The 22002-nt window shown below is 64.1% G+C and overlaps 2 protein-coding genes across 8 annotated transcripts in view; one reads left to right on the top strand and one right to left on the bottom strand.

The window, feature by feature from the left end:
• The window catches only part of FOXM1 (forkhead box M1), a 48137-nt gene extending 29892 nt beyond the window's left edge, over positions 1-18245 (bottom strand). For 6 of the 7 annotated variants that reach the window (XM_073650278.1, XM_073650281.1, XM_073650280.1 and 3 more), the window contains exon 1: positions 18129-18245. The gene's annotated coding sequence lies outside the window, so the exon portion shown is untranslated. Of the gene's footprint in view, positions 1-18096 lie in introns of all 7 variants that reach the window. The other variant, XM_073650279.1, reaches the window with a different exon arrangement.
• A 39-nt stretch (positions 18246-18284) lies between these two features.
• Positions 18285-20325, top strand: RHNO1 (RAD9-HUS1-RAD1 interacting nuclear orphan 1). Its single transcript, XM_073650286.1, is given in 4 exon segments — positions 18285-18422; positions 19008-19155; positions 19158-19249; positions 19371-20325. Coding segments are annotated over 3 exon segments (672 nt in total). The 5' UTR covers positions 18285-18422; positions 19008-19082; the 3' UTR covers positions 19878-20325.
• The last annotated feature ends 1677 nt before the right edge of the window (positions 20326-22002 follow it).

Below are 22002 nucleotides of genomic sequence, written 5' to 3'. Positions count from 1 at the left end.
CGAGCGCGTCATGAGGAGAAGAGGAGAAGAGCGGAACAGGCGAGCGCGGCATGAGGAGACAGGAGAAGAGCGGAACAGGGCGAGCGCGGCAGAGGAGACAGGAGAAGAGGAGAAGAGCGGAACAGGGCGAGCGCGGCATGAGGAGAAGAGGAGAAGAGCGGAACAGGGCGAGCGCGGCATGAGGAGAACAGAGAAGCGAGAAGAGGGAACAGGGCGAGCGCGGCATGAGAGAAGAGCGGAACAGGGCGAGCGCGGCATGAGGAAAGAGCGGACAGGGCGAGCGCGGCATGAGGAGAAGAGGAGAAGAGCGGAACAGGGCGAGCGCGGCATGAGGAGACGAGGAAGAGCGGAACAGGGCGAGCGCGGCATGAGGAGACAGGAGAGAGAGAAGAGCGGAACAGGGCGAGCGCGGCATGAGGAAGAAGAGGAGAAGAGCGGAACAGGGCGAGCGCGGCATGAGGAGACAGGAGACGAGGAGAAGAGCGGAACAGGGCGAGCGCGGCATGAGGAGACAGGAGACGAGGAGAAGAGCGGAACAGGGCGAGCGCGGCATGAGGAGACAGGAGACGAGGAGAAGAGCGGAACAGGGCGAGCGCGGCATGAGGAGACAGGAGACGAGGAGAAGAGCGGAACAGGGCGAGCGCGGCATGAGGAGACAGGAGACGAGGAGAAGAGCGGAACAGGGCGAGCGCGGCATGAGGAGACAGGAGACGAGGAGAAGAGCGGAACAGGGCGAGCGCGGCATGAGGAGACAGGAGACGAGGAGAAGAGCGGAACAGGGCGAGCGCGGCATGAGGAGACAGGAGACGAGGAGAAGAGCGGAACAGGGCGAGCGCGGCATGAGGAGACAGGAGACGAGGAGAAGAGCGGAACAGGGCGAGCGCGGCATGAGGAGACAGGAGACGAGGAGTAGAGCGGAACAGGGCGAGCGCGGCATGAGGAGACAGGAGACGAGGAGAAGAGCGGAACAGGGCGAGCGCGGCATGAGGAGACAGGAGACTAGGAGTAGAGCGGAACAGGGCGAGCGCGGCATGAGGAGACAGGAGAAGAGGAGTAGAGCGGAACAGGGCGAGCGCGGCATGAGGAGACAGGAGAAGAGGAGTAGAGCGGAACAGGGCGAGCGCGGCATGAGGAGAAGGAGAAGAGCGGAGTGGAAACAGGGCGAGCGCGGCATGAGGAGACAGGAGAAGAGCGGAACAGGGCGAGCGCGGCATGAGGAGACAGGAGAAGAGGAGAAGAGCGGAACAGGGCGAGCGCGGCATGAGGAGAAGAGGAGAAGAGCGGAACAGGGCGAGCGCGGCATGAGGAGACAGGAGAGGGAGAGGAGAAGAGCGGAACAGGGCGAGCGCGGCATGAGGAGAAGAGGAGAAGAGCGGAACAGGGCGAGCGCGGCATGAGGAGACAGGAGAAGAGCGGAACAGGGCGAGCGCGGCATGAGGAGACAGGAGAAGAGGAGAAGAGCGGAACAGGGCGAGCGCGGCATGAGGAGAAGAGGAGAAGAGCGGAACAGGGCGAGCGCGGCATGAGGAGAAGAGCGGAACAGGGCGAGCGCGGCATGAGGAGAAGAGCGGAACAGGGCGAGCGCGGCATGAGGAGAAGAGGAGAAGAGCGGAACAGGGCGAGCGCGGCATGAGGAGAAGAGGAGAAGAGCGGAACAGGGCGAGCGCGGCATGAGGAGACGAGGAGAAGAGCGGAACAGGGCGAGCGCGGCATGAGGAGACAGGAGACGAGGAGAAGAGCGGAACAGGGCGAGCGCGGCATGAGGAGACAGGAGACGAGGAGAAGAGAGGAACAGGGCGAGCGCGGCATGAGAGACAGGAGACGAGGAGAAGAGCGGAACAGGGCGAGCGCGGCATGAGGAGACAGGAGACGAGGAGAAGAGCGGAACAGGGCGAGCGCGGCATGAGGAGACAGGAGACGAGGAGAAGAGCGGAACAGGGCGAGCGCGGCATGAGGAGACAGGAGACGAGGAGAAGAGCGGAACAGGGCGAGCGCGGCATGAGGAGACAGGAGACGAGGAGAAGAGCGGAACAGGGCGAGCGCGGCATGAGGAGACAGGAGACGAGGAGAAGAGCGGAACAGGGCGAGCGCGGCATGAGGAGACAGGAGACGAGGAGTAGAGCGGAACAGGGCGAGCGCGGCATGAGGAGAAGAGGAGAAGAGCGGAACAGGGCGAGCGCGGCATGAGGAGACGAGGAGAAGAGCGGAACAGGGCGAGCGCGGCATGAGGAGACAGGAGAAGAGGAGTAGAGCGGAACAGGGCGAGCGCGGCATGAGGAGACAGGAGAAGAGAGTAGAGCGAACAGGGCGAGCGCGGCATGAGGAGACAGGAGAAGAGGAGTAGAGCGAAACAGGGCGAGCGCGGCATGAGGAGACAGGAGAAGAGGAGTAGAGCGAACAGGGCGAGCGCGGCATGAGGAGAAGAGGAGAAGAGCGGAACAGGGCGAGCGCGGCATGAGGAGACAGGAGAAGAGGAGAAGAGCGGAACAGGGCGAGCGCGGCATGAGGAGAAGAGGAGAAGAGCGGAACAGGGCGAGCGCGGCATGAGGAGACAGGAAGAGCGGAACAGGGCGAGCGCGGCATGAGGAGACAGGAGAAGAGGAGAAGAGCGGAACAGGGCGAGCGCGGCATGAGGAGAAGAGGAGAAGAGCGGAACAGGGCGAGCGCGGCATGAGGAGAAGAGGAGAAGAGCGGAACAGGGCGAGCGCGGCATGAGGAGACAGGAGAAGAGCGGAACAGGGCGAGCGCGGCATGAGGAGACAGGAGAAGAGGAGAAGAGCGGAACAGGGCGAGCGCGGCATGAGGAGAAGAGGAGAAGAGCGGAACAGGGCGAGCGCGGCATGAGGAGAAGAGGAGAAGAGCGGAACAGGGCGAGCGCGGCATGAGGAGAAGAGGAGAAGAGCGGAACAGGGCGAGCGCGGCATGAGGAGACAGGAGAAGAGCGGAACAGGGCGAGCGCGGCATGAGGAGACAGGAGAAGAGGAGAAGAGCGGAACAGGGCGAGCGCGGCATGAGGAGAAGAGGAGAAGAGCGGAACAGGGCGAGCGCGGCATGAGGAGAAGAGGAGAAGAGCGGAACAGGGCGAGCGCGGCATGAGGAGACAGGAGACGAGGAGAAGAGCGGAACAGGGCGAGCGCGGCATGAGGAGAAGAGGAGAAGAGCGGAACAGGGCGAGCGCGGCATGAGGAGACAGGAGAAGAGCGGAACAGGGCGAGCGCGGCATGAGGAGACAGGAGAAGAGGAGAAGAGCGGAACAGGGCGAGCGCGGCATGAGGAGAAGAGGAGAAGAGCGGAACAGGGCGAGCGCGGCATGAGGAGAAGAGGAGAAGAGCGGAACAGGGCGAGCGCGGCATGAGGAGACAGGAGAAGAGCGGAACAGGGCGAGCGCGGCATGAGGAGACAGGAGAAGAGCGGAACAGGGCGAGCGCGGCATGAGGAGAAGAGGAGAAGAGCGGAACAGGGCGAGCGCGGCATGAGGAGAAGAGGAGAAGAGCGGAACAGGGCGAGCGCGGCATGAGGAGAAGAGGAGAAGAGCGGAACAGGGCGAGCGCGGCATGAGGAGACAGGAGAAGAGCGGAACAGGGCGAGCGCGGCATGAGGAGACAGGAGAAGAGGAGAAGAGCGGAACAGGGCGAGCGCGGCATGAGGAGAAGAGGAGAAGAGCGGAACAGGGCGAGCGCGGCATGAGGAGAAGAGGAGAAGAGCGGAACAGGGCGAGCGCGGCATGAGGAGACAGGAGACGAGGAGAAGAGAGGAACAGGGCGAGCGCGGCATGAGGAGACAGGAGACGAGAGAAGAGCGGAACAGGGCGAGCGCGGCATGAGGAGGCAGGAGAAGAGGAGACGAGCGGAACAGGGCGAGCGCGGCATGAGGAGGCAGGAGAAGAGGAGACGAGCGGAACAGGGCGAGCGCGGCATGAGGAGGCAGGAGAGAGGAGACGAGCGGAACAGGGCGAGCGCGGCATGAGGAGGCAGGAGAAGAGGAGACGAGCGGAACAGGGCGAGCGCGGCATGAGGAGGCAGGAGAAGAGGAGACGAGCGGAACAGGGCGAGCGCGGCATGAGGAGGCAGGAGAAGAGGAGACGAGCGGAACAGGGCGAGCGCGGCATGAGGAGGCAGGAGAAGAGGAGACGAGCGGAACAGGGCGAGCGCGGCATGAGGAGGCAGGAGAAGAGGAGACGAGCGGAACAGGGCGAGCGCGGCATGAGGAGGCAGGAGAAGAGGAGACGAGCGGAACAGGGCGAGCGCGGCATGAGGAGGCAGGAGAAGAGGAGACGAGCGGAACAGGGCGAGCGCGGCATGAGGAGGCAGGAGAAGAGGAGACGAGCGGAACAGGGCGAGCGCGGCATGAGGAGGCAGGAGAAGAGGAGACGAGCGGAACAGGGCGAGCGCGGCATGAGGAGGCAGGAGAAGAGGAGACGAGCGGAACAGGGCGAGCGCGGCATGAGGAGGCAGGAGAAGAGGAGACGAGCGGAACAGGGCGAGCGCGGCATGAGGAGGCAGGAGAAGAGGAGACGAGCGGAACAGGGCGAGCGCGGCATGAGGAGGCAGGAGAAGAGGAGACGAGCGGAACAGGGCGAGCGCGGCATGAGGAGGCAGGAGAAGAGGAGACGAGCGGAACAGGGCGAGCGCGGCATGAGGAGGCAGGAGAAGAGGAGACGAGCGGAACAGGGCGAGCGCGGCATGAGGAGGCAGGAGAAGAGGAGACGAGCGGAACAGGGCGAGCGCGGCATGAGGAGGCAGGAGAAGAGGAGACGAGCGGAACAGGGCGAGCGCGGCATGAGGAGGCAGGAGAAGAGGAGACGAGCGGAACAGGGCGAGCGCGGCATGAGGAGGCAGGAGAAGAGGAGACGAGCGGAACAGGGCGAGCGCGGCATGAGGAGGCAGGAGAAGAGGAGACGAGCGGAACAGGGCGAGCGCGGCATGAGGAGGCAGGAGAAGAGGAGACGAGCGGAACAGGGCGAGCGCGGCATGAGGAGGCAGGAGAAGAGGAGACGAGCGGAACAGGGCGAGCGCGGCATGAGGAGGCAGGAGAAGAGGAGACGAGCGGAACAGGGCGAGCGCGGCATGAGGAGGCAGGAGAAGAGGAGACGAGCGGAACAGGGCGAGCGCGGCATGAGGAGGCAGGAGAAGAGGAGACGAGCGGAACAGGGCGAGCGCGGCATGAGGAGGCAGGAGAAGAGGAGACGAGCGGAACAGGGCGAGCGCGGCATGAGGAGGCAGGAGAAGAGGAGACGAGCGGAACAGGGCGAGCGCGGCATGAGGAGGCAGGAGAAGAGGAGACGAGCGGAACAGGGCGAGCGCGGCATGAGGAGGCAGGAGAAGAGGAGACGAGCGGAACAGGGCGAGCGCGGCATGAGGAGGCAGGAGAAGAGGAGACGAGCGGAACAGGGCGAGCGCGGCATGAGGAGGCAGGAGAAGAGGAGACGAGCGGAACAGGGCGAGCGCGGCATGAGGAGGCAGGAGAAGAGGAGACGAGCGGAACAGGGCGAGCGCGGCATGAGGAGGCAGGAGAAGAGGAGACGAGCGGAACAGGGCGAGCGCGGCATGAGGAGGCAGGAGAAGAGGAGACGAGCGGAACAGGGCGAGCGCGGCATGAGGAGGCAGGAGAAGAGGAGACGAGCGGAACAGGGCGAGCGCGGCATGAGGAGGCAGGAGAAGAGGAGACGAGCGGAACAGGGCGAGCGCGGCATGAGGAGGCAGGAGAAGAGGAGACGAGCGGAACAGGGCGAGCGCGGCATGAGGAGGCAGGAGAAGAGGAGACGAGCGGAACAGGGCGAGCGCGGCATGAGGAGGCAGGAGAAGAGGAGACGAGCGGAACAGGGCGAGCGCGGCATGAGGAGGCAGGAGAAGAGGAGACGAGCGGAACAGGGCGAGCGCGGCATGAGGAGGCAGGAGAAGAGGAGACGAGCGGAACAGGGCGAGCGCGGCATGAGGAGGCAGGAGAAGAGGAGACGAGCGGAACAGGGCGAGCGCGGCATGAGGAGGCAGGAGAAGAGGAGACGAGCGGAACAGGGCGAGCGCGGCATGAGGAGGCAGGAGAAGAGGAGACGAGCGGAACAGGGCGAGCGCGGCATGAGGAGGCAGGAGAAGAGGAGACGAGCGGAACAGGGCGAGCGCGGCATGAGGAGGCAGGAGAAGAGGAGACGAGCGGAACAGGGCGAGCGCGGCATGAGGAGGCAGGAGAAGAGGAGACGAGCGGAACAGGGCGAGCGCGGCATGAGGAGGCAGGAGAAGAGGAGACGAGCGGAACAGGGCGAGCGCGGCATGAGGAGGCAGGAGAAGAGGAGACGAGCGGAACAGGGCGAGCGCGGCATGAGGAGGCAGGAGAAGAGGAGACGAGCGGAACAGGGCGAGCGCGGCATGAGGAGGCAGGAGAAGAGGAGACGAGCGGAACAGGGCGAGCGCGGCATGAGGAGGCAGGAGAAGAGGAGACGAGCGGAACAGGGCGAGCGCGGCATGAGGAGGCAGGAGAAGAGGAGACGAGCGGAACAGGGCGAGCGCGGCATGAGGAGGCAGGAGAAGAGGAGACGAGCGGAACAGGGCGAGCGCGGCATGAGGAGGCAGGAGAAGAGGAGACGAGCGGAACAGGGCGAGCGCGGCATGAGGAGGCAGGAGAAGAGGAGACGAGCGGAACAGGGCGAGCGCGGCATGAGGAGGCAGGAGAAGAGGAGACGAGCGGAACAGGGCGAGCGCGGCATGAGGAGGCAGGAGAAGAGGAGACGAGCGGAACAGGGCGAGCGCGGCATGAGGAGGCAGGAGAAGAGGAGACGAGCGGAACAGGGCGAGCGCGGCATGAGGAGGCAGGAGAAGAGGAGACGAGCGGAACAGGGCGAGCGCGGCATGAGGAGGCAGGAGAAGAGGAGACGAGCGGAACAGGGCGAGCGCGGCATGAGGAGGCAGGAGAAGAGGAGACGAGCGGAACAGGGCGAGCGCGGCATGAGGAGGCAGGAGAAGAGGAGACGAGCGGAACAGGGCGAGCGCGGCATGAGGGAGGCAGGAGAAGAGGAGACGAGCGGAACAGGGCGAGCGCGGCATGAGGAGGCAGGAGAAGAGGAGACGAGCGGAACAGGGCGAGCGCGGCATGAGGAGGCAGGAGAAGAGGAGACGAGCGGAACAGGGCGAGCGCGGCATGAGGAGGCAGGAGAAGAGGAGACGAGCGGAACAGGGCGAGCGCGGCATGAGGAGGCAGGAGAAGAGGAGACGAGCGGAACAGGGCGAGCGCGGCATGAGGAGGCAGGAGAAGAGGAGACGAGCGGAACAGGGCGAGCGCGGCATGAGGAGGCAGGAGAAGAGGAGACGAGCGGAACAGGGCGAGCGCGGCATGAGGAGGCAGGAGAAGAGGAGACGAGCGGAACAGGGCGAGCGCGGCATGAGGAGGCAGGAGAAGAGGAGACGAGCGGAACAGGGCGAGCGCGGCATGAGGAGGCAGGAGAAGAGGAGACGAGCGGAACAGGGCGAGCGCGGCATGAGGAGGCAGGAGAAGAGGAGACGAGCGGAACAGGGCGAGCGCGGCATGAGGAGGCAGGAGAAGAGGAGACGAGCGGAACAGGGCGAGCGCGGCATGAGGAGGCAGGAGAAGAGGAGACGAGCGGAACAGGGCGAGCGCGGCATGAGGAGGCAGGAGAAGAGGAGACGAGCGGAACAGGGCGAGCGCGGCATGAGGAGGCAGGAGAAGAGGAGACGAGCGGAACAGGGCGAGCGCGGCATGAGGAGGCAGGAGAAGAGGAGACGAGCGGAACAGGGCGAGCGCGGCATGAGGAGGCAGGAGAAGAGGAGACGAGCGGAACAGGGCGAGCGCGGCATGAGGAGGCAGGAGAAGAGGAGACGAGCGGAACAGGGCGAGCGCGGCATGAGGAGGCAGGAGAAGAGGAGACGAGCGGAACAGGGCGAGCGCGGCATGAGGAGGCAGGAGAAGAGAGACGAGCGGAACAGGGCGAGCGCGGCATGAGGAGGCAGGAGAAGAGGAGACGAGCGGAACAGGGCGAGCGCGGCATGAGGAGGCAGGAGAAGAGGAGACGAGCGGAACAGGGCGAGCGCGGCATGAGGAGGCAGGAGAAGAGGAGACGAGCGGAACAGGGCGAGCGCGGCATGAGGAGGCAGGAGAAGAGGGACAAGCGGAAACAGGCGAGCGCGGCATGAGGAGGCAGGAGAAGAGGAGACGAGCGGAACAGGGCGAGCGCGGCATGAGGAGGCAGGAGAAGAGGAGACGAGCGGAACAGGGCGAGCGCGGCATGAGGAGGCAGGAGAAGAGGAGACGAGCGGAACAGGGCGAGCGCGGCATGAGGAGGCAGGAGAAGAGGAGACGAGCGGAACAGGGCGAGCGCGGCATGAGGAGGCAGGAGAAGAGGAGACGAGCGGAACAGGGCGAGCGCGGCATGAGGAGGCAGGAGAAGAGGAGACGAGCGGAACAGGGCGAGCGCGGCATGAGGAGGCAGGAGAAGAGGAGACGAGCGGAACAGGGCGAGCGCGGCATGAGGAGGCAGGAGAAGAGGAGACGAGCGGAACAGGGCGAGCGCGGCATGAGGAGGCAGGAGAAGAGGAGACGAGCGGAACAGGGCGAGCGCGGCATGAGGAGGCAGGAGAGAGGAGACGAGCGGAACAGGGCGAGCGCGGCATGAGGAGGCAGGAGAAGAGGAGACGAGCGGAACAGGGCGAGCGCGGCATGAGGAGGCAGGAGAAGAGGAGACGAGCGGAACAGGGCGAGCGCGGCATGAGGAGGCAGGAGAAGAGGAGACGAGCGGAACAGGGCGAGCGCGGCATGAGGAGGCAGGAGAAGAGGAGACGAGCGGAACAGGGCGAGCGCGGCATGAGGAGGCAGGAGAAGAGGAGACGAGCGGAACAGGGCGAGCGCGGCATGAGGAGGCAGGAGAAGAGGAGACGAGCGGAACAGGGCGAGCGCGGCATGAGGAGGCAGGAGAAGAGGAGACGAGCGGAACAGGGCGAGCGCGGCATGAGGAGGCAGGAGAAGAGGAGACGAGCGGAACAGGGCGAGCGCGGCATGAGGAGGCAGGAGAAGAGGAGACGAGCGGAACAGGGCGAGCGCGGCATGAGGAGGCAGGAGAAGAGGAGACGAGCGGAACAGGGCGAGCGCGGCATGAGGAGGCAGGAGAAGAGGAGACGAGCGGAACAGGGCGAGCGCGGCATGAGGAGGCAGGAGAAGAGGAGACGAGCGGAACAGGGCGAGCGCGGCATGAGGAGGCAGGAGAAAGAGGAGACGAGCGGAACAGGGCGAGCGCGGCATGAGGAGGCAGGAGAAGAGGAGACGAGCGGAACAGGGCGAGCGCGGCATGAGGAGGCAGGAGAAGAGGAGACGAGCGGAACAGGGCGAGCGCGGCATGAGGAGGCAGGAGAAGAGGAGACGAGCGGAACAGGGCGAGCGCGGCATGAGGAGGCAGGAGAAGAGGAGACGAGCGGAACAGGGCGAGCGCGGCATGAGGAGGCAGGAGAAGAGGAGACGAGCGGAACAGGGCGAGCGCGGCATGAGGAGGCAGGAGAAGAGGAGACGAGCGGAACAGGGCGAGCGCGGCATGAGGAGGCAGGAGAAGAGGAGACGAGCGGAACAGGGCGAGCGCGGCATGAGGAGGCAGGAGAAGAGGAGACGAGCGGAACAGGGCGAGCGCGGCATGAGGAGGCAGGAGAAGAGGAGACGAGCGGAACAGGCGAGCGCGGCATGAGGAGGCAGGAGAAGAGGAGACGAGCGGAACAGGGCGAGCGCGGCATGAGGAGGCAGGAGAAGAGGAGACGAGCGGAACAGGGCGAGCGCGGCATGAGGAGGCAGGAGAAGAGGAGACGAGCGGAACAGGGCGAGCGCGGCATGAGGAGGCAGGAGAAGAGGAGACGAGCGGAACAGGGCGAGCGCGGCATGAGGAGGCAGGAGAAGAGGAGACGAGCGGAACAGGGCGAGCGCGGCATGAGGAGGCAGGAGAAGAGGAGACGAGCGGAACAGGGCGAGCGCGGCATGAGGAGGCAGGAGAAGAGGAGACGAGCGGAACAGGGCGAGCGCGGCATGAGGAGGCAGGAGAAGAGGAGACGAGCGGAACAGGGCGAGCGCGGCATGAGGAGGCAGGAGAAGAGGAGACGAGCGGAACAGGGCGAGCGCGGCATGAGGAGGCAGGAGAAGAGGAGACGAGCGGAACAGGGCGAGCGCGGCATGAGGAGGCAGGAGAAGAGGAGACGAGCGGAACAGGGCGAGCGCGGCATGAGGAGGCAGGAGAAGAGGAGACGAGCGGAACAGGGCGAGCGCGGCATGAGGAGGCAGGAGAAGAGGAGACGAGCGGAACAGGGCGAGCGCGGCATGAGGAGGCAGGAGAAGAGGAGACGAGCGGAACAGGGCGAGCGCGGCATGAGGAGGCAGGAGAAGAGGAGACGAGCGGAACAGGGCGAGCGCGGCATGAGGAGGCAGGAGAAGAGGAGACGAGCGGAACAGGGCGAGCGCGGCATGAGGAGGCAGGAGAAGAAGGAGACGAGCGGAACAGGGCGAGCGCGGCATGAGGAGGCAGGAGAAGAGGAGACGAGCGGAACAGGGCGAGCGCGGCATGAGGAGGCAGGAGAAGAGGAGACGAGCGGAACAGGGCGAGCGCGGCATGAGGAGGCAGGAGAAGAGGAGACGAGCGGAACAGGGGCGAGCGCGGCATGAGGAGGCAGGAGAAGAGGAGACGAGCGGAACAGGGCGAGCGCGGCATGAGGAGGCAGGAGAAGAGGAGACGAGCGGAACAGGGCGAGCGCGGCATGAGGAGGCAGGAGAAGAGGAGACGAGCGGAACAGGGCGAGCGCGGCATGAGGAGGCAGGAGAAGAGGAGACGAGCGGAACAGGGCGAGCGCGGCATGAGGAGGCAGGAGAAGAGGAGACGAGCGGAACAGGGCGAGCGCGGCATGAGGAGGCAGGAGAAGAGGAGACGAGCGGAACAGGGCGAGCGCGGCATGAGGAGGCAGGAGAAGAGGAGACGAGCGGAACAGGGCGAGCGCGGCATGAGGAGGCAGGAGAAGAGGAGACGAGCGGAACAGGGCGAGCGCGGCATGAGGAGGCAGGAGAAGAGGAGACGAGCGGAACAGGGCGAGCGCGGCATGAGGAGGCAGGAGAAGAGGAGACGAGCGGAACAGGGCGAGCGCGGCATGAGGAGGCAGGAGAAGAGGAGACGAGCGGAACAGGGCGAGCGCGGCATGAGGAGGCAGGAGAAGAGGAGACGAGCGGAACAGGGCGAGCGCGGCATGAGGAGGCAGGAGAAGAGGAGACGAGCGGAACAGGGCGAGCGCGGCATGAGGAGGCAGGAGAAGAGGAGACGAGCGGAACAGGGCGAGCGCGGCATGAGGAGGCAGGAGAAGAGGAGACGAGCGGAACAGGGCGAGCGCGGCATGAGGAGGCAGGAGAAGAGGAGACGAGCGGAACAGGGCGAGCGCGGCATGAGGAGGCAGGAGAAGAGGAGACGAGCGGAACAGGGCGAGCGCGGCATGAGGAGGCAGGGAGAAGAGGAGACGAGCGGAACAGGGCGAGCGCGGCATGAGGAGGCAGGAGAAGAGGAGACGAGCGGAACAGGGCGAGCGCGGCATGAGGAGGCAGGAGAAGAGGAGACGAGCGGAACAGGGCGAGCGCGGCATGAGGAGGCAGGAGAAGAGGAGACGAGCGGAACAGGGCGAGCGCGGCATGAGGAGGCAGGAGAAGAGGAGACGAGCGGAACAGGGCGAGCGCGGCATGAGGAGGCAGGAGAAGAGGAGACGAGCGGAACAGGGCGAGCGCGGCATGAGGAGGCAGGAGAAGAGGAGACGAGCGGAACAGGGCGAGCGCGGCATGAGGAGGCAGGAGAAGAGGAGACGAGCGGAACAGGGCGAGCGCGGCATGAGGAGGCAGGAGAAGAGGAGACGAGCGGAACAGGGCGAGCGCGGCATGAGGAGGCAGGAGAAGAGGAGACGAGCGGAACAGGGCGAGCGCGGCATGAGGAGGCAGGAGAAGAGGAGACGAGCGGAACAGGGCGAGCGCGGCATGAGGAGGCAGGAGAAGAGGAGACGAGCGGAACAGGGCGAGCGCGGCATGAGGAGGCAGGAGAAGAGGAGACGAGCGGAACAGGGCGAGCGCGGCATGAGGAGGCAGGAGAAGAGGAGACGAGCGGAACAGGGCGAGCGCGGCATGAGGAGGCAGGAGAAGAGGAGACGAGCGGAACAGGGCGAGCGCGGCATGAGGAGGCAGGAGAAGAGGAGACGAGCGGAACAGGGCGAGCGCGGCATGAGGAGGCAGGAGAAGAGGAGACGAGCGGAACAGGGCGAGCGCGGCATGAGGAGGCAGGAGAAGAGGAGACGAGCGGGAACAGGGCGAGCGCGGCATGAGGAGGCAGGAGAAGAGGAGACGAGCGGAACAGGGCGAGCGCGGCATGAGGAGGCAGGAGAAGAGGAGACGAGCGGAACAGGGCGAGCGCGGCATGAGGAGGCAGGAGAAGAGGAGACGAGCGGAACAGGGCGAGCGCGGCATGAGGAGGCAGGAGAAGAGGAGACGAGCGGAACAGGGCGAGCGCGGCATGAGGAGGCAGGAGAAGAGGAGACGAGCGGAACAGGGCGAGCGCGGCATGAGGAGGCAGGAGAAGAGGAGACGAGCGGAACAGGGCGAGCGCGGCATGAGGAGGCAGGAGAAGAGGAGACGAGCGGAACAGGCGAGCGCGGCATGAGGAGGCAGGAGAAGAGGAGACGAGCGGAACAGGGCGAGCGCGGCATGAGGAGGCAGGAGAAGAGGAGACGAGCGGAACAGGGCGAGCGCGGCATGAGGAGGCAGGAGAAGAGGAGACGAGCGGAACAGGGCGAGCGCGGCATGAGGAGGCAGGAGAAGAGGAGACGAGCGGAACAGGGCGAGCGCGGCATGAGGAGGCAGGAGACGAGCAGACGGAGCGGAACAGGGCGAGCGCGGCATGAGGAGGCAGGAGACGAGCGGAACAGGGCGAGCGCGGCATGAGGAGGCAGGAGACGAGCGGAACAGGGCGAGCGCGGCATGAGGAGGCAGGAGACGAGCGGAACAGGGCGAGCGCGGCATGAGGAGGCAGGAGACGAGCGGAACAGGGCGAGCGCGGCATGAGGAGGCAGGAGACGAGCGGAACAGGGCGAGCGCGGCATGAGGAGACAGGAGACGAGCGGAACAGGGCGAGCGCGGCATGAGGAGACAGGAGACGAGCGGAACAGGGCGAGCGCGGCATGAGGAGACAGGAGACGAGCGGAACAGGGCGAGCGCGGCATGAGGAGACAGGAGACGAGCGGAACAGGGCGAGCGCGGCATGAGGAGACAGGAGACGAGCGGAACAGGGCGAGCGCGGCATGAGGAGACAGGAGACGAGCGGAACAGGGCGAGCGCGGCATGAGGAGACAGGAGACGAGCGGAACAGGGCGAGCGCGGCATGAGGAGACAGGAGACGAGCGGAACAGGGCGAGCGCGGCATGAGGAGACAGGAGACGAGCGGAACAGGGCGAGCGCGGCATGAGGAGACAGGAGACGAGCGGAACAGGGCGAGCGCGGCATGAGGAGACAGGAGACGAGCGGAACAGGGCGAGCGCGGCATGAGGAGACAGGAGACGAGCGGAACAGGGCGAGCGCGGCATGAGGAGACAGGAGACGAGCGGAACAGGGCGAGCGCGGCATGAGGAGACAGGAGACGAGCGGAACAGGGCGAGCGCGGCATGAGGAGACAGGAGACGAGCGGAACAGGGCGAGCGCGGCATGAGGAGACAGGAGACGAGCGGAACAGGGCGAGCGCGGCATGAGGAGACAGGAGACGAGCGGAACAGGGCGAGCGCGGCATGAGGAGGCAGGAGAAGAGGAGACGAGCGGAACAGGGCGAGCGCGGCATGAGGAGGCAGGAGAAGAGGAGACGAGCGGAACAGGGCGAGCGCGGCATGAGGAGGCAGGAGACGAGGAGACGAGCGGAACAGGGCGAGCGCGGCATGAGGAGGCAGGAGAGAGGAGACGAGCGGAACAGGGCGAGCGCGGCATGAGGAGGCAGGAGACGAGCGGAACAGGGCGAGCGCGGCATGAGGAGGCAGGAGACGAGCGGAACAGGGCGAGCGCGGCATGAGGAGGCAGGAGACGAGCGGAACAGGGCGAGCGCGGCATGAGGAGGCAGGAGACGAGCGGAACAGGGCGAGCGCGGCATGAGGAGACAGGAGACGAGCGGAACAGGGCGAGCGCGGCATGAGGAGACAGGAGACGAGCGGAACAGGGCGAGCGCGGCATGAGGAGACAGGAGACGAGCGGAACAGGGCGAGCGCGGCATGAGGAGACAGGAGACGAGCGGAACAGGGCGAGCGCGGCATGAGGAGACAGGAGACGAGCGGAACAGGGCGAGCGCGGCATGAGGAGACAGGAGACGAGCGGAACAGGGCGAGCGCGGCATGAGGAGACAGGAGACGAGCGGAACAGGGCGAGCGCGGCATGAGGAGACAGGAGACGAGCGGAACAGGGCGAGCGCGGCATGAGGAGACAGGAGACGAGCGGAACAGGGCGAGCGCGGCATGAGGAGACAGGAGACGAGCGGAACAGGGCGAGCGCGGCATGAGGAGACAGGAGACGAGCGGAACAGGGCGAGCGCGGCATGAGGAGACAGGAGACGAGCGGACAGGGCGAGCGCGGCATGAGGAGACAGGAGACGAGCGGAACAGGGCGAGCGCGGCATGAGGAGACAGGAGACGAGCGGAACAGGGCGAGCGCGGCATGAGGAGACAGGAGACGAGCGGAACAGGGCGAGCGCGGCATGAGGAGACAGGAGACGAGCGGAACAGGGCGAGCGCGGCATGAGGAGACAGGAGACGAGCGGAACAGGGCGAGCGCGGCATGAGGAGACAGGAGACGAGCGGAACAGGGCGAGCGCGGCATGAGGAGACAGGAGACGAGCGGAACAGGGCGAGCGCGGCATGAGGAGACAGGAGACGAGCGGAACAGGGCGAGCGCGGCATGAGGAGACAGGAGACGAGCGGAACAGGGCGAGCGCGGCATGAGGAGACAGGAGACGAGCGGAACAGGGCGAGCGCGGCATGAGGAGACAGGAGACGAGCGGAACAGGGCGAGCGCGGCATGAGGAGACAGGAGACGAGCGGAACAGGGCGAGCGCGGCATGAGGAGACAGGAGACGAGCGGAACAGGGCGAGCGCGGCATGAGGAGACAGGAGACGAGCGGAACAGGGCGAGCGCGGCATGAGGAGACAGGAGACGAGCGGAACAGGGCGAGCGCGGCATGAGGAGACAGGAGACGAGCGGAACAGGGCGAGCGCGGCATGAGGAGACAGGAGACGAGCGGAACAGGGCGAGCGCGGCATGAGGAGACAGGAGACGAGCGGAACAGGGCGAGCGCGGCATGAGGAGACAGGAGACGAGCGGAACAGGGCGAGCGCGGCATGAGGAGACAGGAGACGAGCGGAACAGGGCGAGCGCGGCATGAGGAGACAGGAGACGAGCGGAACAGGGCGAGCGCGGCATGAGGAGACAGGAGACGAGCGGAACAGGGCGAGCGCGGCATGAGGAGACAGGAGACGAGCGGAACAGGGCGAGCGCGGCATGAGGAGACAGGAGACGAGCGGAACAGGGCGAGCGCGGCATGAGGAGACAGGAGACGAGCGGAACAGGGCGAGCGCGGCATGAGGAGACAGGAGACGAGCGGAACAGGGCGAGCGCGGCATGAGGAGACAGGAGACGAGCGGAACAGGGCGAGCGCGGCATGAGGAGACAGGAGACGAGCGGAACAGGGCGAGCGCGGCATGAGGAGACAGGAGACGAGCGGAACAGGGCGAGCGCGGCATGAGGAGACAGGAGACGAGCGGAACAGGGCGAGCGCGGCATGAGGAGACAGGAGACGAGCGGAACAGGCGAGCGCGGCATGAGGAGACAGGAGACGAGCGGAACAGGGCGAGCGCGGCATGAGGAGACAGGAGACGAGCGGAACAGGGCGAGCGCGGCATGAGGAGACAGGAGACGAGCGGAACAGGGCGAGCGCGGCATGAGGAGACAGGAGACGAGCGGAACAGGGCGAGCGCGGCATGAGGAGACAGGAGACGAGCGGAACAGGGCGAGCGCGGCATGAGGAGACAGGAGACGAGCGGAACAGGGCGAGCGCGGCATGAGGAGACAGGAGACGAGCGGAACAGGGCGAGCGCGGCATGAGGAGACAGGAGACGAGCGGAACAGGGCGAGCGCGGCATGAGGAGACAGGAGACGAGCGGAACAGGGCGAGCGCGGCATGAGGAGACAGGAGACGAGCGGAACAGGGCGAGCGCGGCATGAGGAGACAGGAGACGAGCGGAACAGGGCGAGCGCGGCATGAGGAGACAGGAGACGAGCGGAACAGGGCGAGCGCGGCATGAGGAGACAGGAGACGAGCGGAACAGGGCGAGCGCGGCATGAGGAACAGGAGGACGAGGGAACGGAGGAGACAGGAGACGAGCGGAACAGGGCGAGCGCGGCATGAGGAGACAGGAGACGAGCGGAACAGGCGAGCGCGGCATGAGGAGACAGGAGACGAGCGGAACAGGGCGAGCGCGGCATGAGGAGACAGGAGACGAGCGGAACAGGGCGAGCGCGGCATGAGGAGACAGGAGACGAGCGGAACAGGGCGAGCGCGGCATGAGGAGACAGGAGACGAGCGGAACAGGGCGAGCGCGGCATGAGGAGACAGGAGACGAGCGGAACAGGGCGAGCGCGGCATGAGGAGACAGGAGACGAGCGGAACAGGGCGAGCGCGGCATGAGGAGACAGGAGACGAGCGGAACAGGGCGAGCGCGGCATGAGGAGACAGGAGACGAGCGGAACAGGGCGAGCGCGGCATGAGGAGACAGGAGACGAGCGGAACAGGGCGAGCGCGGCATGAGGAGACAGGAGACGAGCGGACAGGGCGAGCGCGGCATGAGGAGACAGGAGACGAGCGGAACAGGGCGAGCGCGGCATGAGGAGACAGGAGACGAGCGGAACAGGGCGAGCGCGGCATGAGGAGACAGGAGACGAGCGGAACAGGGCGAGCGCGGCATGAGGAGACAGGAGACGAGCGGAACAGGGCGAGCGCGGCATGAGGAGACAGGAGACGAGCGGAACAGGGCGAGCGCGGCATGAGGAGACAGGAGACGAGCGGAACAGGGCGAGCGCGGCATGAGGAGACAGGAGACGAGCGGAACAGGGCGAGCGCGGCATGAGGAGACAGGAGACGAGCGGAACAGGGCGAGCGCGGCATGAGGAGACAGGAGACGAGCGGAACAGGGCGAGCGCGGCATGAGGAGACAGGAGACGAGCGGAACAGGGCGAGCGCGGCATGAGGAGACAGGAGACGAGCGGAACAGGGCGAGCGCGGCATGAGGAGACAGGAGACGAGCGGAACAGGGCGAGCGCGGCATGAGGAGACAGGAGACGAGCGGAACAGGGCGAGCGCGGCATGAGGAGACAGGAGAAGAGCGGAACAGGGCGAGCGCGGCATGAGGAGACAGGAGAAGAGCGGAACAGGGCGAGCGCGGCATGAGGAGACAGGAGAAGAGCGGAACAGGGCGAGCGCGGCATGAGGAGACAGGAGAAGAGCGGAACAGGGCGAGCGTGGCATGAGGAGACAGGAGACGAGCGGAACAGGGAGGAGACAAGGCAAAGGGGGCGAGAGGCAAAGGGGGCGAGAGGCAAAGGGGGCGAGAGGCAAAGGGGGCGAGAGGCAAAGGGGGCGAGAGGCGGCAGCTGGGGTGAGAGGCAAAGGGGTGAGTTATCTGACTGACAGTCCAGTATAGGGGTTGCAGTTAGTGATTGGCTGCAGCGGTCTCCTGGGAGGGGGAATGGGGAATATGGGGGAGGGGTAGGATTTATCTGTTAGCAGAGGCCTGTACATGGCCACAAGGTGGCGCACCATTGAGGCGGCTCCTGACTTCTTAGGCCGCAGAATGTGACATGATGGGAGTTGTAGTCCCATGTTAACACTGCAGGCACCACAAGTCCCAACATGCCCCGGGACTGTATGGAGAGCAGGGCATGCTGGGACATGTTCTTCCTCCAGTCCATGAGCCGCCCGGCCCTGTCATGTCATGTCTGGCCACACAGCACAGCCGCTCCACACCGCACTACCGGGGTACGGCCACCTCCGCTGCACTCCCCTCCACCACCCCGTACCGGTGCTCGGCCGCGCTCTCTTTCTCTCTCACCACAGGCTAAGTCGCTCCTTCTTTCGTCTCCTGCAGCAGTTTGAATTTGCGCGCTTTGCGGCACGTCGCATCACATGACCGACCTCTTCCAATGGTTTTCCGGCCGCGTTTTGCGTCATCTCCTTTCAGCCTACAGGAGACCGCCGAAGACGGACCAATCAGGATGCGGCCGTTGGGACAATCAGAGCGTTTGGCCAATCAGTGGTCAGTGTCGCGGTGTGCAGCCAATGAGAAGACGCGGATCGGTGAGAGCGGAGATGACGCCGGGACTGAGCCGGAGACCGGGAGATTCAGGTGATGCGGGGGGCGCCTGGGGCGGTCAGTCCGGGCTGAGCGGACGGCAGGTGACTGCGGCGGAGCGCTCTCCTGTCAGATGCTGTTTATTTGGTCACTTTACAATTTGTTGCGTTTTTTGAGAACAGAATTAGAACAAGCGGTAATTCTGGCGTTTTCTTTATTTTTCTTCCTCTCTTTACCTCTGGTGTAAATATTTGTATCTTTCCATTGCACTTATTTAAAGGGGTCGTCCAGAAGTGCACAGTCCCTTTAATGGTCTTAACTTTTTTGCCAAAATAATTTTGTGCCTTTTTCTGTGTTACATGAAATTTTTGCACATACAAAAAAAACAAAACTGCGCCCCACTCACCCTCCCCAGGTCCAGTGCGGAGTCTCCCGCGTTATCTGTTGATCGGCTCTATGTCGGCAGCGCTGCAGCTAATCACTGATCTTAGTAGCATTTGCCATATAGATTGGCTGCAGTGCTGTCTACAGAGATTGTGGCAGCGGTGGAGACTCTGCGCCGAACCTGGGTAGGGTGAGCAGAGCCATTATTTGGGGAATTGTTAGTCCAGGGATGATCACTGTCTCGTTCTTTTCCAGATTCCTCGGTGAGTCCGCCCGCTGCTCCGCGTCTCTCCACCATGTGGCGCTCACTCTCGTGGCCTCTCCGCGCTAATGCCGCCCAAGAAACGGAGCGCCTGTAACCCGCGGAGACCTCACCTGCTCTTCCTGGAGACCCCGCAGGACGGGAGGTCCACGAGTACGGGGCGGCTCCCTCCAAAGACGAGAAACCGAAATATGTCCCCACCAAACCCCTGGACCACAGCTCCTCCACGTCCTGGGTAACGGCTTGTGTTCTAGTCTCCTCTATTATCATGTAATACTTGGTTTCCCCTGTGGGGGCGCTGTGTAGATCATCGCTGATCCTGTCACAGGCGTCTGACGGTCTCTTCTGTCTCGCAGGTTTCCCCGCAGTTTGATCAGACGTTACAGCTGCACTTTCCTCCTCGCCTGCGCCGCCGCCGGGTGTCCAACAGCAGCACCGCTGCACACCGCCGCGCCAGGGTCACGGACCGGAGTCAGCACCCAGCGCCGGGGAGGAAGCCGAGCGTCTGCAGATTCCCTCCATTACCGTTCTCTACTGCTGAGATTCTAGAGACTCCGTCATCTGGCTCCACCAGGAGGAGGACGGGGCAGAATGTGCCCACCTCTCCGCCCAGCCCAGAGGGACACCCCAGCCCCCCGGAAATACGGACCCCAGAGATGAGCCCTATACAGACCCTGCTGATCAGAACACAGGCGGACCCTCCGGACACACCGCCGGCAGCCGGGCTGGGGCAGATCCTGGCGGAGGACACACCAGAGCATGAGTATGGCGTACGGCCCACCTGGAGGAGGAGGCAGGGACTGATGACCTTCCTGAAATCACGGGGGAGGCTGAAGAGCAGCCAAATCCTGGTGAAGCCCTGACGCGCATCACTGATCACTGGGAATAAAGGCAAAAACTGCCAAATATACAAAGTTTCCTTCTCGTTCCTGTATGGGGCTGCGGTGCCTGAGTGCGGGGCGCCGGGGGCTGCAGTGGCTGAGTGCTGAAATCGCGTATTCAACCCCTTTCTACTGCGGCCGTCTGTCGTTTCGGTGCATTCGTTTATTTCTGACATGATTACTGATCGCTGTGCAGCCGTCATCACCAGACGAGGGGCAGTGATGACTCGTATAGTGATGACTCATGTTACCATATAATGTGCTGGGAAACCGGGAAAAATCCAAATGCTGCAAGAAGGAAAAAAAGCCGCAATTCTTCCGTCTGTTTTCTTTCTTACAATGTTCATTGTACGATAAAAATGGTGACTTTTTTTTACTCTGCGGATGGTTCTGTGTGATCAAAAGAAACAGCGACTCTGGGGGCTTCTTGTTTGGACTTTTTTTTACGGTTGCGGCGATAATGTAATAAATGTGTTTTTCTTCTGATTTCTTTTTGAATAACTTTCTCTTGCTCTCTCTTCTCTCTGGCTCTTTTGCTCACTTGCTCTCTTTTTTTTCTTATAGCTGCTGTGGGTGCACCCCTAATGCGTCTCCAGCCTATTGCTGTGAGTCACTGGATATTTAAACCCCCTCCACCCAGAAGGAGGTGCCTGAGCAACACTATCAGTGTGCTCCTTGCCTCTGAGTTGCCAGGTCTTGTCCTGTATCTTGTCTGTTTCTGCCACCCTGGGGGCTGCATACCCAGGCTCATTCCTGTATCTCGTTACAGTATCAGTTCCTCTCTGAACGGTCTCCTAGCCCAGGGTTCCCCAACTCCAGTCCTCAAGGCCCACCAACAGATCATGTTTTCAGGATTTCCTTAGTATTGCACAGGTGATAATTCCATCACCTGCACAGGCAATAATTCCATCACCTGTGCAATACTAAGGAAATCCTGAAAACATGGCCTGTTGGTGGGCCTTGAGGACTGGAGTTGGGGAACCCTGTCCTAGCCTGTTACCTGTTAGTCTCTATATCCGTACCCTCCCTTTTCCTGAAGTGTCAGAACCTGCACCTAACTCCATCTCATTGTCTCTGTACTTCAGCTTGTGAGTTTTGTGTCCACTCGCTACTTCATTGTAAGTACCTTGTGTGTATCTGGTTCTGCTTGCCCGTTTTCCCTTCCTCTGTATCTACCTCCTGTGTTTTAGCCATCTTCCAGTCTGTTCCATGTGAACAGAGCCCTGTCCTCTCTGTCTGCACCGTTAGCCCTGTTCTGCTCTGCTTTCTCACCGCTCTGGCGGTTCCTCTCTGCTCTGCCTTGTCCACCGCTCCGGCGGTTCCTCTCTGCTCTGCCTTGTCCACCGCTCCGGCGGTTCCTCTCTGCTCTGCCTTGTCCACCGCTCCGGCGGTTTCGCTCTGCTCTGCGTTGTCCACCGCACCTGCAGTTTTGTTCTGCTCTGCTTGCTCACCGCGCCAGCGGTTTCTCTCTGCTCTGCCTTACCCACCGCTCCGGCGGTTCCTCTCTGCTCTGCCTTGTCCATCGCACCTGCGGTTTCGCTCTGCCTTGTCCACCGATCCGGGGGATTCCTCTCTGCTCTGCCTTGTCCACCGCTCCGGCGGTTTCGCTCTGCCTTGTCCACCACACCTGCGGTTTCACTCCGCTGTACTTGCTCACCGCTCCTGTGGTTTCGCTCTGCCTTGTCCTCCGCACCTGCGGTTCCGCCCTGCTCTGCCTTGTCCTCCTCTCCGGCAGTTTCGCTTTACTCTGCTTGTCTACCGCATCTGCGGCTCTGTTCCTGTCTCCCCGTCTGTACTGGACCCTATCCAGCCTGCGCTCCAACCTGCTAGTACCTGCCTGTCTGCACTCCAGCCGTGCTTCCCAGTATCTCCCTGTCTGCACTCCAGCCGTGCTTGCCAGTACCCACCTGTCTGCTTGCCAGCCGTGCTTGCCAGTACCCACCTGTCTGCATGCCAGCCGTGCTTGCCAGTACCCACCTGTCTGCATGCCAGCCGTGCTTGCCAGTACCCACCTGTCTGCATGCCAGCCGTGCTTGCCAGCACCCACCTGTCTGCATACCAGCCTTGCTTGCCAGCACCCACCTGTCTGCATACCAGCCTTGCTTGC

The sequence above is a fragment of the Phyllobates terribilis genome, unplaced genomic scaffold (assembly GCF_046119375.1).
Source record: "Phyllobates terribilis strain yellow unplaced genomic scaffold, ASM4611937v1 Scaffold_10__3_contigs__length_209671492, whole genome shotgun sequence".
Lineage (NCBI taxonomy): Eukaryota > Metazoa > Chordata > Amphibia > Anura > Dendrobatidae > Phyllobates > Phyllobates terribilis.
The sequence above is the reverse complement of the archived record's forward strand: the minus strand, read 5'-3'. Positions and strand labels throughout refer to the sequence as shown.